At 42.5% G+C, this 19,008-nt stretch overlaps 2 protein-coding genes across 8 annotated transcripts in view; both read right to left on the bottom strand.

Moving 5' to 3' along the window:
- Window positions 1-1,982: 1,982 nt before the first annotated feature.
- The window catches only part of Cfap57 (cilia and flagella associated protein 57), a 70,414-nt gene continuing 53,388 nt past the window's right edge, over window positions 1,983-19,008 (bottom strand). For all 7 annotated transcript variants that reach the window (XM_078026077.1, XM_078026078.1, XM_078026080.1 and 4 more), the window contains 2 exons: window positions 14,841-14,973; window positions 1,983-2,355 (listed from right to left, as the gene is read on the bottom strand). In XM_078026077.1, coding sequence (XP_077882203.1) covers window positions 2,147-2,355; window positions 14,841-14,973 — 342 coding nt within the window. In that variant the 3' untranslated portion in view covers window positions 1,983-2,146. The remainder of the gene's footprint in view (window positions 2,356-14,840; window positions 14,974-19,008) is intronic.
- On the bottom strand, window positions 9,071-12,152 carry LOC101976013 (translationally-controlled tumor protein). The gene has a single exon (XM_078026085.1). The coding sequence runs from the start codon at window positions 12,135-12,137 to the stop codon at window positions 11,754-11,756; it is 384 nt and encodes a 127-aa protein (XP_077882211.1). The 5' UTR covers window positions 12,138-12,152; the 3' UTR covers window positions 9,071-11,753.

The raw sequence follows: 19,008 nt of genomic DNA, 5'->3' as shown, positions 1-19,008 counted from the left end.
GGCGTGCTAGCGGCGGGCACACTGGTATGGAGGAGATGAGCTGGCTGTTGTGATAGGGGGCAGGGGAGGGTGAGGAGGTGGTCACTAAAGTACTTTGCTTCTTGCCTCTGTCATGTGCCTTCTGTCTGCTGCCCCCACCTTCAGGAGAGCCTTGCTAAACAGGACAGCTAAGTCTCAGCTCTAGCCTTGAAAACTAACCCAAGAGCAGTGCCAAGAGTCAGTAAAGCAGACCGAGAAGGTGGTAAGCCTTGGAGACAATGGGCAGCAGGGGTCAGGAGGGCCTGTGGGCTTAGGTAAGTTATCTGGGCATTAGAGGGGCATCTGGCTTCTGCAGGAAGTAGCAGTGGCTCTTGGGTTATATTCCTTTACTCTCTAGGACAGAAAGAAGTATCTTTCCTGGTACCTGTGTGTGGCTGAGTCTCCCAGGATGGGGCCCAGAAGCATTGCTAGAGGAAGAAGTACCTCTCAGAAATGGAGGTGCTGGGAAGGGCACTGCAGAAGATAGTCTAGAGTGACGTGGATATCAGAAAAAGGAGGGTGGAGCTCTGCTTGTGGCCCTAAGAACAAGGTATGCGTGTCACACCTCTAGCAGTCAGAGAAATGCAAATCAAAACCACCCTAAGATACCATCTCACTCCAGTAAGATTGGCAGCTATATGAAGTCAAACAACAACAAGTGCTGGCGAGGATGTGGGGAAAAGGGTACACTTGTACATTGCTGGTGGGACTACAAACTGGTGCGGCCAATTTGGAAAGCAGTATGGAGATTCCTGGGAAAGCTGGGAATGGAACCACCATTTGACTCAGCTATCGCCCTTCTCGGACTATTCCCTGAAGACCTTAAAAGAGCATACTACAGGGATACTGCCACATCGATGTTCATAACAGCACAATTCACAATAGCTAGACTGTGGAACCAACCCAGATACCCTTCAATAGATGAATGGATAAAAAAAAAAAAATGTGGCATTTATACACAATGGAGTATTACGCAGCACTAAAAAATGACAAAATCATGGAATTTGCAGGGAAATGGATGGCACTAGAGCAGATTATGCTTAGTGAAGCTAGCCAATCCCTAAAAAACAAATACCAAATGTCTTCTTTGATATAATGAGAGCAACTATGAACAGAGCAGGGAGGAAGAGCAGGAAGAAAAGATTAACATTAAACAGAGACATGAGATGGGAGGGAAAGGGAGAGAAAAGGGAAATTGCATGGAAATGAAGGGAGATCCTCATTGCTATACAAAATTACATATAAGAGGTTGTGAGGGGAATGGGAAAATAAACAAGGAGAGAAATGAATTACAGTAGATGGGTAGAGAGAGAAGATGGGAGGGAAGGGGAGGGGGGATAGTAGGGGATAGGAAAGGTAGCAGAATACAACAGTTACTAATAGGGCATTATGTAAAATTGTGGATGTGTAACCGATGTGATTCTGCAATCTGCATTTGGGGTAAAAATTGGGAGTTCATAACCCACTTCAATCTAATGTATGAAATATGATATGTCAAGAGCTTTGTAATGTTGTGAACAACCAATTTAAAAAAAACTTGAAAAAACAAACAAACAAAAAAAAAGGTATGCGTGTCATGCAAGATGGGGGTCCCTGTAAATTTGCAAGTTTGTTCTTTTACTCTCATATTTTCCGTCACCTTTACACATACAAAAATCACCAGAAAGCCTCATGACATTGCATCATGGAGAAGAAAACGTAGGAGGTGTTATCTGGGCCTGACGTCATTGGCAAAGAAAGGAGGGAAGCAATGAGCAGAGTCACCTACGAAAGAAACAGGCAGCCCTGTCCTCAGGCCTCAGGTGGCAGGAAGCCAGTCCCAAGCCCACTGCGATGTCCATGGTGCCAGGCAGCCCTGTGCCTGAAGACACAAGCAGCAGTGGCTTTGGACAGCCCCCCAGTCCTCGGCTCCTCTCTTTCCCTCACCTGCCCTGGCCCCTTAGCTAAGCAGAAGTTGGACAAAGTTGTAAGCAAACACCTTTATTCTGACTGTATCCCCAGTTCCCAGGGCAAGAGAAAGGTGGGGTGGGTCAGTGTTGCAGGGACTGCCCGGACCCCGGCGGGAATCTGGCCTGGGGACAGACATGTGGTACTTGTGGCTCTAACTGGAGCTGGCTCATGCGAGGAATCACTTGCTCATCATATTGACATCTGAATCAGGCATGGAAGGAAGCCGAATCCCAGCAATAGTGTGGAACCCTGGGACCTGTTCTTGTTCTTGAATCTGGTCTCTGAGCCGCCGGATTTCTAGGCGTTGCATTTCGATGATTCTGTTGGTTTCTTCTTGCTCCTTCAGCCTCCTGATGGGGGAGACGCGGGGCAAGTCCCTGCTGGGGACTGTAAAGAACAGGGAAGGGCGAATGTGGCCTGTTTATTGGACTACTGTGGCCTCTGCCCTCCCTTCATCCCTCCTCACACATTCACTGGGTACCTGTTGTGGGGATGCCACTCAGTCCCAGGGGTATGGAGAAAAATAAGCCCCTTCATTGTCTGGCAGAGAGACATACTTCCAAAAGATAAGGTGAATACCAGTGACCCAGCCCAGCCTCTCCCCTGGGGCCCCCATGCACCTGTACTGAGATCCTGGCCAGTGAGGCTGCTCTTTGTCCCATTCCCCATGCCTCAGGCAGGATGGCACTCTCCTCTGGACTAGCTGGCTTCCATGCCACCAGCCCTCCTCCTCACGTAATCCCCTGCTCCCTCCTGTGTGGTCATGCACTCACGGTCCCTGAGGGCTTTCCTCACCCCCACTCGAAGTCTTCCTCCTTGGTTCAGGTTCTGCCATTGTCTTGGGCAACGTCAGTGTTCACAAGAGTCCATGACTCATCCCATTCCCATGTCAGCACCCCCTTCTGGCTTCCCCTCTCTCCTCACCACCCAGGATTCTAAATTTCACCCCAGCGGGCTCTTCTCTGGCCATAACCTCTCTTCCTGCTGCTCAAGACTCAGGCTCTTTGATTCCACCTTTTTAATCACCACATGGGCTCCTTTGATACGGGCACCCCCTTCCGTGGCTAGTTAGACCCACTGAGTTTCTTCTTCTTTCCTCGACAGCAGTCTCAGTATTCTAGTTTAGTCTCAGTATTCCTTCTGTTTCAGTGCCCTGCCTGGAGTGGTACCCCCTTTTCTCCACAGAAAAGTCTTAACTGGCTTTCTCCAGAAATCTTCACCATGGCTGATTTTAGGACAGTCAGCAAAAGAGTCTCTGAAAAAGAGTTCAGTGTAGATAAACTTCCAATTTTCGTGTTGCTCTGTTTTACTTGGCCGCTGGCCGGGAAGAAATCAGCACTCCAGGTGCTGGACACCCCCTTACTAGTTTTTCACAAACATGTATCTAGTATGGTAGTTTGTAGAAATATGTAAACAAGGCCTTTGGCCTTGAGCTGGGCTTCACAGAGATGTCTACATTTCTAATATAAGAGAAGTTACCAATTGGGCTCCATGGTAACAGCTGGCACAGGGAGGAAAGGGGAGAAAAATCTCTCCCCTTCTCAGGTGTTGTCCTTGAAGGGTTAACCTGCCCAGAACAGTGGAAGAAAAAGCTGCTTTTATGTGAACTTCTGCAGACTGTGAACTTCTGAGCCCCTCCCCTTATATGCTAGGTATAAAACTCTGAAATTATGTGAACTCAGGGTTCAGGAGATTGATTGATTACAGCAAAAGCTGTTCCTCTGAACCTGGCTGCAGCCAAATAAAACTGTTTCCTGCTCTCTTCTGTGCCTTGCTTCATCTGTCCCCACAACATGCCCAGTCCAAATCTGAGGTAACCAACCCTTCAGCATCTCCATGTCTACATCTGTGTGTTACTGGAACAAGTAGCATGTAAGACTGAAATGCTTGGTCTTCACAACACTGAGGGCTTCATAGTCAGCAAACTCTCCATCCCCACAGCCGCACGTCTGACCTTTGAGTCTCACTTCTCCCTCACTCTTAATAAATGACACTGCCACCTGTCTCCAGTTCCCTGAAACTGTCTGCAACTCCTTGACCCTAGTCAAATAACTCTCAGTGGAAAAGGGGTCTCTCCTTTCCACTACCCACCCTTCCCTGCACATCTGGAGGAAAACTAGAAAAGAACAGATATTGGAGGCAAAGGAAGAGAGAATTTCAAAGAGGAAGTGGTTTGCAGCGGCCAGTGGCCACACTTGCCTTGGGCCTCTAATTGGTCTAATGGGGACAATATTCAAACAGCACCTAACTTCCAAAAGTTTGGGCCATTCTCTCTCTGCCTTTGTTCCTTGAACACTCTTCTGCAATCTCTTTGTCCTCCATATTTTTTACCATGCATTATATTATACATAATGGTGGGATTTGTTGTTTTGTATTTGTTTATGATATAATAATATAATTGGCCAATATCTTTTCCTGGTACTTCCCCTTTCCCTCCCCTCTTTCCTCCCTCTGGTCCCTTTCCTTTACTATACTGATCTCCCTTGGATTTTCATGAACCCCTCACCCGTCAACCTTTCTTTTTCCTTCTTCCTCTCTACCTTCCACACATATGAGAGAAAACATACAACCATTGACCTTCCGAGTTTGGATTATTTTGCTTAACATGTTTTCAAGTTCCATCCATTTTCCTGCAGATGACATAATTTCATTCTTCTTTATGGCTGAATAAAACTCCACTGTGTATGTATATGCTGAATTTGCTTTTGCTTTTTCTATTTTTTTTTTTTTTTTGGTACCAGGGGCACTTGACCACTAAACCACATCCCTAGCCCTATTTTGTGTTTTATTTAGAGACAGGGTCTCACTGAGGTGCTTAGCGCCTTACTTTTGCTGAGGCTGGCTTTGAACTCGTGATCTGCTTTCCTCAGCCTCCCCGGCCACTGGGATTTCAGGCATGTGCCACTGCACCTAGCCTTTCATCCATTTATGAATACCAATCTCTAGGTTCTTTTTAATATTCCTTTTTTCCCCCCTAGATTTTGGCTTTACATTTTACCTCTGCTACTGGTTGCTCCTGGAACCATCCCCTCAGCCAAGTGGTGCCCTAGGCCTGGGGCCCTGGGAGAGCAGAGCTCCTGGGGAAGGTACAACCCACACAGGCCTATAAGTCCATCCACAGGCTCAGGTCTGCATTGGTCAGCTGTGCCTTGTTTCTGCTTAGCTCTCACCTGTTCCTTCAGCTACTAACATAGCCTGTGCCCTCTACCATCAGCCAATACACAGCTGTTTACCTCGTCATCATCTGGTTTCCTAGGGGGATCTGACCTGTTTATGAAGTCACAGTCTTAGAGGTACTCAGTGGAATGAGTTTGGAAATGTCCCAGCACTTGGAATTCTCTCTGCCCTGCCAGGAGCAGCACTGATTACACCAGCATCTCTTTGCCCATATATGCTTCTGCAGGTGGCACAAGTAGCATTAGGGCTCTTCTGGCTGCCCCCAACTGTGAGTGGGTGGACCTCAGAGACTGGGCAGTGGTATGCCCTGTACTGGCAGGCTCCTCCCACACACCAGGGGAGGGGGAGCAGATACAACTGCAGGGCAGCTCAGGGCTGCCTGGAGCTGCAGGCTGGAGGCTCACCTCCAGGAGCTGTCATTTTGGAACATGACCCACAAATGTTCCCGGAAGTATACTCACTTCCTGGGGGACCAGCTCACTTGGAAGATGGCCCAGTGGACCCAATGTGGTGCTTCTGCTTTGTTTCCTGGTCTATCTCCCCTCTGATCTGTGTCTCAAGGGCACAGGTTTGTTTTTCCTGTTCTTTCTTTCACTCCCACCATTCTCTTCCCTTTGACATTGACCAACCTGCTCACATACCGTGTTTCAGTCTTACAGGGGGCCCTTTGATGGTTCTTCCAGGAGCTGTGCCAGCGTAAGCCTCCTGGCCCCCATGGCTGTGTGAGGCCAGTTCTCTCCATGTGACCCACTCTCCTGTCTCTCCTCAGATCCCAGTCTCCTTGTCCCTTGCCCAGAACCTGTCATCTTCCAGACCTGGTCAGTCTTCTTCTCTGCATCCTTCCCACATGCTTCCTTGGATAGATTCAAGTCTGATTTTAATTAATTCATTTAAACATTTTTTTATAGTATTGGGTATCAAACCTAGGACCTTGTATACATGCTAGTCAAACACTGTACTACTGAACTACATTCCTAGCCCAGATTCGGATTATTTTAAGTAATGGAAAATAAGAATGTGATTGCTAATACATTGGGGTTCAGTTTTACCTTTTTTTTTCACTTTGTATCATGTTTTCTTTCTTCCTTGTTAAAATGTTTTCAAATTTAATATTTTTTCCCTTTATTGGTTTGTAAGGTTTTCCCTACTTCCTTCTCTTTCTTCTTCCAGTTTTTATCCTAGTTACTCTAAAAAGTTTAACATGCATTTTTAACATGAGTCCAAAGTAGATCAATATCATTAACCTCTTGTAAAATAACAAAGACTTAGAATGATTTTGCTCTGAGCCCTACTGGTTTTTATGTCAATACCCAGTGTTTTAGATGATGATGATGATGATGATGATGATGATGATCTTTATTACTGTTGGCACCAGGGATTAAATCCAGGGGTGCTTAACCACTTGAGCTGCATCTCCAGGCTTTTTAAAAAAATATTTTTTAGTTATACATGGATATATAATATCTTTATTTTGTTTATTCATTTTTATGTGGTGCAGAGGATCAAACCCAGTGCCTCACATGTGGCTAGGCAAGCGCTCTCTGCTACTGAGCCACAACCCCAGCCCATCATCCCCAGCCATTTTTTGTATTTAATTTAGATACAGGGTCTCACTGAGTTGCTTAGGGTCTCACTAAATTGCTGAGACTGGCTTTGAACTCACAATCCTCCTGCCTCAGCCTCCCAAGTCCCTGGGATTACAGGGTGTGCACCACTGTGTCCATTAGTTCTATATTAATATTTTAAGACACAATTTAGACATTGCTTTTAGTACTTTGTAAAGTTAATTTTTTTATTCTATATATTTGCCTTCTTTATTCATTGTTTCTTCTTATATTCAGACTTTCTTCAGGAATAGTTTTTCTTCCTAATACATATTCTTTAGAAATTCCTTTAAGAGGTTTTGTTGGTGACAAATTCTGTTTTTGTCAGAAAAAAAAAATCTTTTCTTTTGGCCTCTTTTTCTATTTTGTGGTGCTAGAGATTGAATCCAGGATCTCACACATGTTGGGTAAATCATGTACCAATGAGCTACATCCCAGCCCTTCTTTTGGCACCATTTTTAAGGAGATAATTTCATTGGACAATTGTTACCCTTCTACACTTTGAAGATACTGTGTCACTATTTCTGGGTTTTACTGTTGCTATTAGGATGTCAAGTGCCAATTGAATCGTCCTTCTTTTGTGTGCAGTCTACCTCTTCTCTCTGGCTGCTTTTAACATCTTGTTTCTAGTGTTCTGCAGTTTAGATGTAGTTTTCTTTTTAATTATCCTGCTTGGGCTCCATTGGGATTCCTGGATCTTCTGACTGGCATCTTTCATCCATTCTGAAAGACTCTCAGCTCTTCCTTATGGTAATGTTGCCTTTTTTTTTCTTTCTTTCTTTTACTTCAATTATATATAAATTAAATCATTCTATTCTTTTTTTTTTTTTTTTTGTCTTTTACTATATCTTCGTCTCTCTGGGCTATAATTCCAGCAACTTTTTTTCTTTCTTTTAATTTACAAATTCTCCCTTTAGAAATGTCTAATCTATTGTTCAATCTGTTCACTGACTTTCTAGTTACAATTATTATAGCTTTCGTTTCTGGAAGTATTTGTGTTTTTAAAAGTATGCCTATACACATTTGGGAGACTCTTGCTTTTTTACCTTTTCAAATTCCTCTTTTATTTCTTTATACATATTAAACATTATCATTTTTTAATTCTACCATTCACGGTCTTAGTTGGTTTTATTGTATAGTTTGACATTTTTGTGGCTTTTCATGTATTTAGTGATTTGGGGTTGAGCGCTCCTGTTCCTTGGAAATGTTATCTATGGGAATTCATAGTTTGGATTTAAAATGTACTCTTCCAGAAAGAATTTGTATTGGCTTCTGCTTGGGATTTGGGACCTGCCAGCATGGAATCTTTTAAATGAAAATTTCAGCTACAGTTGCTTTGAACCAGAAATCGACTGGACTTAAACCTGAGCATGGGCTTTTGATTAGAGATTCTCAGGGAAAGACTTTTTTTTTGCCCCCCCCCTCAGATTTTTTTTTCTTTTATTCATCCAGAGCCAAGGCTGACAGATACTTATTTTACCCATCTCCCTATGCAAGGCAGCTTTCCCCCTCTAGTTTAGTTTCCTAATTCATTCTATATCATTTATACTCCCCCCCCTCCCTTTAGAACTGGGGATTTACCCAGAGGCCTTCTAACACTGAACCACACTCCTGTCCTTTTAATTTTATTTGGAGACAGGGTCTCACCAAGTTGTCCAGGCTAACCTCTAATTTGGGACCTTCCCACCTCAGCCTCCCAAGCTGCTGGGATTATAGGTGTGGAGCTACCACTTCTTGCTCTCTTTCATTTTTAAAAAGATGGATCTTCAGGGTGCTGGAAGTGTAGCTCAGTGGTAGAGTGCTTGCCTAGCATGTATGAGGCCCTGGTTTCTATTCCTGATACTGGGGGAAACAAAAAGATATACTTGAAGTAGAAAATTGGAAGGCAAACATGCTTTTCCTAATGATGTATTTTCTTAATTTGGTAATTATTATTTTCACAATATATGGCCATAATTTGGAGTGTATTAGCTCTTCACTGGTTATTACAGCAGTATCTCCCATAATATGCTTCTCCATTCCTCAAACCTCAGAGGCAAGTGTTTCAATTACTTTAGTTGATTCTTTTGGTTTCTACCTTTTACACTCTGCTTTGATAAATATGCTTATACTGCTTCTTTGATTTATTATTTTCAGGTATTATCTATTTGTCTTCCCACTAGGAGACAAGAGAATTTCTCTTTTCTTCAGCACCGCCCCCTATTCCAGGCATGCTTGCTATTCTCCCATACCCCCAATTTTGAGTGAATTAATAGAATTTATGTTACCATGATTTATGTAACTGCTGGTTGCAGCTGAGCCGTGCAGTATACAATGATTCATTTTCCTTTTCAATATAACAATTTGCTTTCCCTGGAGTTAATTATTATTTTTTTATTTGCTTGATTTTATAGGTACATGCTGCTAATTCAGTCTCAATTCTCTAGCTGTTGTGTAAATGTCCTCTCACTAGGTATTTAGACATTCTATCAACTTCATCAGGTGCCTTCTTACCTGTCCAGTCTTGACTGAGTACTTGCCAGTTCTGCGGTAGAGCTACTACATGGGGCTCTTTGTCCACCATCATTTTGGGGGTTTCTTTTTGCCTCTTTCAAATTCAAATGTCCTGATTCTTGAATCCCATATCTTTCTTGTTTTACTTCCTCACTTTTTTTTTCCTGGTACAGAACACCCATTAGTAGCTTCCTGAGACCCCTGAACATCTGAAAATGTCTTAATTCCACCCTCTCCCTTGATTGCTTGCTTGCCTGGTATGAACAGGGTAATATGGATTGTCAGCTTGATTGGATTAAGACACTTTTGTGTATGTTGATGAGAGTGTTTCCAGAAATTATTGAAAATGTGGGACAGCAAACTAAGGAGGAGAGACCAACCCCAAATATGGACTGTACAGCCCAATGGGACAGGAGGGCAGAGAAAAAGGGAAATCAACTTGGACACAGGCACCATTTTCTCTCTCTCGGAGGGTGCTTGGACTAACCAATAACTCGCCAGGGCATTCCCAGGCCTCAGGTCCTAGACTGGGGCTGCATCATTGGTCCCTCTTCTGAGCTCTAGCTTCTTGGACTGAACAGCTACTGGCTTATCCAGTTCTTTAGTGTGTAGACAGCCATTATAGAACTCCACGGTTTCTGACCCTGTAAGCCAATCTAATAAATCCCCTTTTATAAGTCAGTCAGTCTGTCTGTCTGCCTGTCTATCTAATTTCCTGTCTGTCTGTCTAATCTCCTGTGTTTCTGTTCCTTTGCAGAACCTGACTAATACAAATGGGTATAGAATTCTGCACTGGAAATCATTTTCCTTTGGAAGACTAAAAGCCCTGGTCCATGTCTTCTGGCTTCCAGCTAGCTTCTAACTTCTAGCTATTGCTGAGAAGTCCAATGCAATTGAGATTTGTTATTATTATTTGATAGTTTTAGATCCTCTAATACCACAGGCTAAATGAAGAAGCCCTTTTTTCCACTGTGATACATGGATGATTAAAAAATTTTTTAAATTATATGCTGTATAATTTTCATATATGCTCAAGTTTGGATCAGGAATGTCCCTCAAAGGCCCCTGTGTTGAAGTCTTGGTCTTTGACCTGTGGTGCTATTGGGAGGTGGTGGAAACACTGGGAGATGGGCCCTTGTGGGAGAAAGGTAGGTTATTGGGGGCATGTTCGTAAAGGAGAAAATGGGACCTTGGCACCTTCCTTTCCCTCTGCTTCCTAGCTGCCATGGGGGTAAACAGGCCTCTGCTACCATGTACGTCCACTCATGGCATACTGTGTCACCACAGATTCAAAGCAACAGGGCCAAATGACCATAGGCTGAAACCTGTGGAACTATGAATCAAAAGAAACCTTTTCTCCTTTAAGTTGATTATCTCAGGTGTTTTGTCATAGTGGTAGGAAGCTGACCAACATAACAAAAAATTTACCATCTTAAATATACAGTTCTGTAGCTTTCAGTACATTCACACTGTTGTACAATTACCACCCAAATCTCCATCCATCTTCATATAAGCCAACTAAAACTTTGCACACATTAAACACTAACTCCCCATTATTCTTTATTCCCCAGTCCCTAGAAACCATCATTCTATTTTTCTTTCTTTCTTTTTTTTTTTTTTGGTACTGGGGATTGAACTCGGGGCACTCGACCACTGAGCCATATCCCCAGCCAGCCCTATTTTGTATTTTATGTAGAGAACAGGGTTCTCACTGAGTTGCTTAGGGCCTCACTAAGTTGCTGAGGCTGGCTCTGAACTCATGATCCTCTGCCTCTGCCTCCCTAGCTGCTGGGATTACAGATGTACACCACTGTGCTTGGCTTTGTTCTACTTTTATGTCTATAAATTTGATTATTCTAGGAACATAATTTAAATGGAATTATGTATGCACTGTTTGTCCTTCTGTGACTTGAGTATTTCACTTAGCGGAATGTCTTCAGGGTTTATCCAGGTTATATCATGTGTCAAAATAAATGTGCTTGCCAGGCACAGTGGTGCACGCCTGTAATCCCTGCAGTTCATGAGGTTGAGACAGGAGGATTGCGAGTTCAAAGCCAGTCTCAGCAAGAGCAAGATGCTAAGCAACTCAGTGAGACCCTGTCTCTAAATAAAACATAAAATAGAGCTGGGGATGTGGCTCAGGGGTCGAGTGCCCCTGAGTTCAATCCCCAGTACCAAATCATCATCATCACCACCATCATCACCATCATCATCATCATCATCATCATCCCTGGTACCAAAAATAAATAAAAAATAAATACATAAAATGTGCTCAAGATGACATCAGTTCCATTTGTCTTAAGTCCTGGTGTTGTGTGTATGACAAGCAGCAGCCAGTTGTGATGACAGATGATAGAGCCAAATAACTATCAAATCTGTTGGTATTTTTCCATTTATAAACCATCCTTAAAGAAAATCATATATGGTCACACCATTCTCACATAGTCCAGGAGACTGACCATGCCACCTAGATTCATGTTTTCACCAATAAAGAACTGGTGGTTTTTAAAATTAGCAAGGATGTGCTTGATTTGTTCTGTAGTCCCTGTCTGAAAAGGTTTTACTCTCTGGCGATCTCTGTTCTATAAGTTTGCCTTTGATTGATTTCATGTAATCTTTGATGTATTTCTTGTATGTTTCTTTTGTGAAGCTGGTTTCCTGCAAATGATGGTTCATGACAGTATCAACACCAGTGATTACCGTGCTATCCATACCTTTGACCTTGGGTCTTTCAGCTGAGGCATTTCCACCAATCAGCGAGTCATCAATGTTACCCTCTGTCCTACTGACCATCTTGCCCTCCAGCTCCAGGAATAGCCTGTCCATGATCTCCTGGATCTTGTAAATGTCGGAGAACATCTCATAATGGCTGATGAGGTCCGGGTAGCTAATCATGATGGCGACTGGAGGGCGGCACTAGCTTAGCAGGAGCCTGGAGATCAGAGCTGAGGGCCCGGGATGGTGGGGGTGGAGGGGCAGGGTGGGGGTGGTGGGGGCACGCAGGGAGAAGAGCTGGTGGAAAAAGTGGATTTTTCTGTTTCTGCAAAAAAAGTCATTGAAATTTTGATAGGGATGGCCTTGAATCTGTATATCACTTTGGGTAGTATTGACATCTTTGACAACATTAAGTCTTCCAGTCCATGAACATGGAAAATCTTTTCATTTATTGATGCCTTCTTTAATTTCTTTCAGCAATGTTTTGTAGTTTTAAGTCTTTTGACTCCTTAAGTTTATTCCTTAGGGTTTTTTGTTTTGTTTTGATACTAGGAATTTAATCCAGAGGTGCTTAACCACTGAGCCATATCCCCAATGCTTTTTATTTTTTGAGACAGGGTCTCACTAAATTGCTTAAGGCCTTGCTAAGTTGCTGAGGCTCCTCTTGAACTTGCTAGCCTCTTTCCTCAGCCTCCCAAGTTGCTAGAATTAAAGGCATGTGCCACCATACCCAGCAATGGAATTGATTCCTTAATTTTCAGCTTGTTCACTGTTAGTATATAAAGAATACAATTGCTTTTGCACATTGATTTTGTATCCTATAATTAGGATTTAAATTTTTTTTTGTTTGTAGATGGATTCAATACCTTTATTTAATTTATTTACTTTTATGTGCTGCTGAGGCTCAAACCCAGTGCCTCATACATGCTAGGCAAGTGCTCTATCACTGAGCCACAACCACATCCCTGTAATTGGGTTTTTTGATTCTCTATATGCAATCTCTCTCTATCCTGCCCTTGGAAGTTTGGAGGAGTTTTTTCTTTGTACTTTTGCGATTTGAGATTTCATGATCATAGACTTGATGTGGGTACTTGTAGCCATTATATTGGATACTAGGTAGATCTAAGAGCTTCTTAGATTTTTTTCTCCTGTTTTCAGCCCTATCTTCATCTGACTTCCAGAGATATCTGCTACTGATAATTCCTGAGATTTCTGAGGGTTTTGTGGTTTATATTAGGTTCTCTTGTCCTCCCCTCCCCCACGTTTACCATTTCTGGTTTAGAAATTTAGGCTTCTTGGATCTATTTAATCAGTTCCCAGCTCTCAAAATTTTGTCTCTTACTCCTTTTGTGTTCTCCTTTTTTCTTATGGTTTATTTGTGCCATTTTAGTTTATTTTGAAGTAGCCATCTTTAGTAACTGAAAAGCAGGTGTGTCTTTTAGATCTGTTAGTTGATTGTCATGTGTATGAAAATTTAATATAAATGTTTAAATTTAATATAAACTTTTAAATTATATTATTTAATAACATATTATTATATTAAATAAGAGAAATTTAACAATTTCTCTTACTCAGATAAAGAATTCTTAAATACCAACTGAACTGGCCAATTTCCTTCCTTTTTTTTTTCTTTTTTGTAGTTGTAGATGGACATAATGACTTTATTTTATTAATTTATTTTTTCTGTGGTGCTGAGGGTCGAACCCAGTGTCTCATGCATGCTAGGCAAGCGCTCTACCACTAAACTACAGCCCCAGCCCCCCAATTTCTTACATAACTTGAGAATGTATATTTTGAGCTGACTTGTCTTGGTGGGCCATTCAAAATCAGAGGTCAGACGTAGGCATTCCATGATCATGGTGCACAATTGATACAAATGAATGCTGCTTGAGTAAAACCTTTCAGCTACTTCCTCCCAGTGAATATTGTAAATACCTACCATACATGAGACAACTGACATTTTCCCTAATCCATAGCCATGGGATGTTTCAGTTTATCCAGGTCTCTAAGTTTTATTCCTGAACACAAACCACCACAAATGAAATACTTGAACTACGCTGGATTACTTTTCATAGATAAACCTTATACCTATGGGTGTATCCGTTGTCCTTATGTGGATACCTAAAGAATGTTTCTTTATTGCCTGAAATGTCTATAGTTTTTCCATTCACTGTTATGCAGCATTCCGTTCAAAAAGATCCATGTGGTAAATTTCTCATAGAATTTGGTGTCAGGCAAAGGCTTGTTTCTCCAGGAAAAAAACTTCCTTTTGCCATACAAGGAGAACTATTTAAATAATAATATTTTCTTATTTCCCCTTTTATCTTGGCTATTAGTAATTCAGAGGCACCTGGAGTTATAACTAACTCATCGATTATTTCTTTTGTAATCATTCCTCTCCCCCTTTAATAGTTTCTCATCTTTTGGTCTTCATTTTAATTGAACAGATCCACAATCCCTTGACCACAATTCTAAAATGCAGAAAGATTTAAAAAAGGAATGCTTTTTTAAATTCATGAAGCTTAGGGTGAATATTCATATATCATTACAGAATACTAAAACATTTAATTTTTAGGGCACTACCCTGCACCCCTTTAAGGACATTACATAACATGTAGTATGCTCTCTTTAAAGCCTGAAAGATTCTCAATTCCAAATTGTAGCTAACTTGGGATTTCAGATAAGAGATGTGGAAATGTGAGTGTTTGAATGTAGGATGATCCTCACATATCTTTTGGAGTGCAAGCATGTGGCATTGAGAAGTTCTCAGAGGGCCATAGTGGATGTGACCTAATACAAGAGGAAGCTAAAGAGAGACCTGCTTATGGTTGCCATTGGTCCCTTCATCCCAATGCCCATCTCCCTAGCCACTGATGACATTACCTGTCTCTTGATCTTCTTGTGTTCGGATTTTTTTGGACAGTTTCAGAGCAGCTTCAAGGTCATAAACTTGAGAACGGGTGTACTTCAGTTCCCTACGGAGTTCATTAATTTCCTTGATTAAGGAAACATTTTCCTTTAGAAAAGAAGGAACAAGAGTGAATATGTATGAATGAGTGACTGTTGGACACAAGGCATGGGATTGAGGGGGTGGGAATGGACCCAGGTTAACTCTCTGGATCTCTCTTGGGGTGTGAGTATATTTGGCTTTCTCATTGTTCAGCCTCTCTAGGTAATAGCTAACTTACTTTCAGGTGAGCTCAGCACTATTCCCATCCATCTGAGCTCTTTTGAACAGCATCAATGTTTTCCTAAGTACTTTTTATACAACTTTAATGTATTTAAGCATCATAATAACCCTACGGCTAGATTCTATTACAATCATACTTTTTTGGGGGGAGTGCAGAGATTGGACCCAGGGTCTCACACACACTAAGCACACTATGTCCAGCCCCTATGATCACAATTTTATAGAAGAGGAACCTCAGGCACAGAGGTTGTGTAACTTAGCAAGTGGCTGAGTAAGGATTCTAAGCCTAGTGGTCTGGTTCCAGAGCTCTTAAATACTGAGCTGTCTTTTATTCATTTTTTCTCATTCATTTGTTGAATCTACATTTATGGGGCATCTGCTATGTCCCTCGGAATGCAGACTTCGGAAATAAAGCATGATCCCTGTCCTCAACATCATTCTATTTAGTAACACAGAAAAATAATCTGATAATTAACATCAGCTGTATCCACTGGAAATTCACTTCTCTTGTTTGCGTTTGACAAATATCCATCCATCCCGCCCCCCACATCCACTCATCCATCCATCTCCATCCAATACCTTATAGTGAATACTCATCATGCACCAGCCACTGTGATGATCCTGGCATTTTCAAAGTGAGACCTGGCCTCTGCTCTTGGTGGGGGATATGGGCCCACTTTAGCACGGAGCCACCTTGCTAAGGTGGAGGATAGGTCACAGAGGAAACGCACTTAGTCAAGCCTGAATAGTGAATGGATTGCTAGGAACCGACCCCTGAGCTGAGGCTTAAAGGAGGTTCTCAAGAGAGGGTAAAGGGTGTCCCAGAGAACTGGAATAATAGGAGTCAGGACAGAGAAGTGTGAAACAGTTGACATAGGGGGACGGTAGCAGTTCCATATCACTATGAGATGGAAGAGGGAAGTAGAAGAGAGCGTGAATGAAATTTACTACAGGCCAGCTGTTGGGGTGCTGTGTGCTGGGGCCAGATAGTCTCTTCTCCTTTTCCCACACCTCAAGCTTCTACCTTCCATTTCATATTTAGCATAGGGGCCCCAGGTGGCACTAAGGAGGAGGCCCCACGGGTCCAGAGAGACTCACTGCTTTGTTCCTAGGGCCCCTGGCCTCAGAATTCAGCTTGCCTATCATAGAGCCCCACCTAGGACTGTGAATAAATCATCTGAGCATCTTGTTAAATGAAGCTGCTGTTTGGTGGGTCTTGGGTGGGGCCTGAGAGTCTGCATTTTTAACCAGCTTCCAAGGGATGTTGCTGTGGCTTGTCTGCAGGCCACACTTTGACTAGCAAAGTCTTGCAGGTCAAATCTACATGAAATGGGCCTTGTCCAGGAATGAACTTGGGGCACAGTCTTAGAAGTGGAGAGTATGGGTCAGGGCTGGGCAGATCTCAGGCACCCTTCTCACTGATTTGTGCTAGATAAGCCCTTCTCTGCTAAGGGTATGGGCCCCTCAAGCCAGGAAAGAGCTGGGACTGCTGAAGATATCCCAGATTCCTTCCCTCCAGAGACTCTTCCTTTAAAAATAGATCTAGACTTTTAGAAGCTCAATATATCACTTACTTTCAGTTTTTCTCACTAAAAAAGATTCCCTTGCTCTTGGATGAAATGCCCAACCCTCACTGCCAAACCTGTTGTTCCCCAGGCCAGGCTTTGTGTCTATTTTTCTGTGTCAGCAGATTTTCTCCGTGCAATGCTTTACCCTTCTAACCAATCCATGCCTTGGTGATGAATTGCCTACATTTACTTTCCAGATGCTGCCCAGTGAAACTCTCTGATAGTCCCCTACCCTGGAACTTCCCCATACTAACTTTATATCATGACATGATTGATTTAATATATATTTATTGCTAAAACCCTGGATCCTGCCCTTGCATGTAAGAGGTGCTAAAAAAATATTTGTGGGATGGATAAGCAAATCAATATGAATGCACTGCATACCAGGTTGAAATAAGAGAAGATACTTACTAATAAAGAAATTAAGGGGTAAGGGTCAGGTAGAGGAGACTAGAATAGAAGAGAGGGTCTTAAAAAGAAGAACCATAAGAAAGTCACGGGCAAACTTGCTGGCTTGGGAGCTCTCTCTATTCTTGGTTGGTTTTGCTTAGCTTCACTTCTGCTTCATCCAATAAAGTAATAATGGCAATCAGAATGAAGACCAGAGGGCTGGGGATGTGGCTCAAGCGGTAGTGCGCTCGCCTGGCATGCGTGCGGCCCGGGTTCGATCCTCAGCACCACATACCAACAAAGATGTTGTGTCCGCTGAGAACTAAAAAAAATAAATATTAAAAAAATTCTCTCTCTCTCTCCTCTCTCACTCTCTCTTTAAAAAAAAATCATGGGTGTGGTTTAACCAATAAAGGCAACTCAGAACTCCAACTGTAACTCAATATCCAAAGATTCGTGGATGCATTTATAAAAAAAAAAAAAAAAAAAAGAATGAAGACCAGAAACTCAAAGTACCACTAAAAAAAAAATTTTTGTAGTTGTATATGGATAGCATGCCTTTATTTTGTTTAGTTTTATGTGGTGCTAAGGGTCAAACCCAGTGCCTCACATGTGCTAGGTGAGCACTCTGCCACAGAGCTGCAGTCCCAGCTCCTCAAGATACCATTTTGAGCCCTCTCAGGTTACATCTTTAGTTATTCCCTTTTCTTGGTCATTTCCTTTTATCACAGAATCCTACTGATTTTGTGCTGGAGCTGCACCTTGCATTCACCTTGCTGTGATTATAACTGGCTCTTGGTCCCTCTCTCCTGTAGGACTATTGTGGTCCCACGGGAGCCCTTGCCCTAGTTTCTCCCTCCCCCCTCTACCACCTACACCCTGTGACTGGGATTTCTGGCTCCTGGTATATTTTGGTATGGTTGTTAATGATCCCACTGCCAGCCTTTGACACTTCCATGATCCTTTCTTGCCTAAATGGGCATCTCCAGGGCATGATTCCATCCTCATTAGAGTGTGATTGAGGCCCATGGCTCAATGAAAACTGATTCTCTTGTTTGTTCGTCCCTTTCTTCCTTCCTTCATCCCAAAACCGAGTCATCTATTAACCAGTTGTTCTTGAAACTTGCTGTGCTCTGGTCAATGTGCTGAACAGGGAAGGTTCCTCTAGGCTCTAATACAGAGAGATGCCATCAGAGTTAGAAGCAGGGGCCCAACCCAGTGTGAGGAAGGTTCTCAGGGGAGACTGAGGTTGGAGAAGAGTATTCCAGGCCTGGAGCAAACAGGGAGCAAGCAGAACACAAACACTAAAAGCTTGCTATTAAGAATAAAAACAAGAATAATCATAATTGCAAGGGTCAATTGGATTCTCACAACATATCAAACATTTTACATAATTACCTTATTTCATCCTTACAACCACCTTATAGAGTAGGCATTATAGGACTTGCTTTGGATGTAGAAATAACACAGAGGATAAATGGTAGCTCCCAAGGGATGTTGCTATGGCTTGTCTGCAGGCCACACTTTGACTAGCAAAGTCTTGCAGGTCAAATCTACATGAAATTGGTTTGAAGATGCCTGTCTGCCTTCAAAGTGCCCTGTTCCTCCCTGACTGCTGCCTTCAGACACTACTCCATCACCACTCATTTACCTCCATTCCAATATCTTGCATAATGTGATGGCTAACGACATCCCCAATGAGTTCAGGTTGGGTTCTTTATAAAATGTTTTCAAGGGTGGCCACAGTTCTGAGGAGTCCAAAGGTTACACTCAGGTCAACTGTGTGTACATTTGGTAGCTTTGTGAATTAAAAATTAACACACCAGGCTTCTGAGCCCTGTGTTCTGATAGCTCCCTGGTCAGGATAGCTTTTATAAACTCCTACAGTTCTCCAGACCCATCT

The sequence above is a fragment of the Ictidomys tridecemlineatus genome, chromosome 11, assembly GCF_052094955.1.
Source record: "Ictidomys tridecemlineatus isolate mIctTri1 chromosome 11, mIctTri1.hap1, whole genome shotgun sequence".
NCBI lineage: Eukaryota > Metazoa > Chordata > Mammalia > Rodentia > Sciuridae > Ictidomys > Ictidomys tridecemlineatus.
Note: the sequence above shows the minus strand (reverse complement) of the source record. Positions and strands in the feature narration are given on the sequence as shown.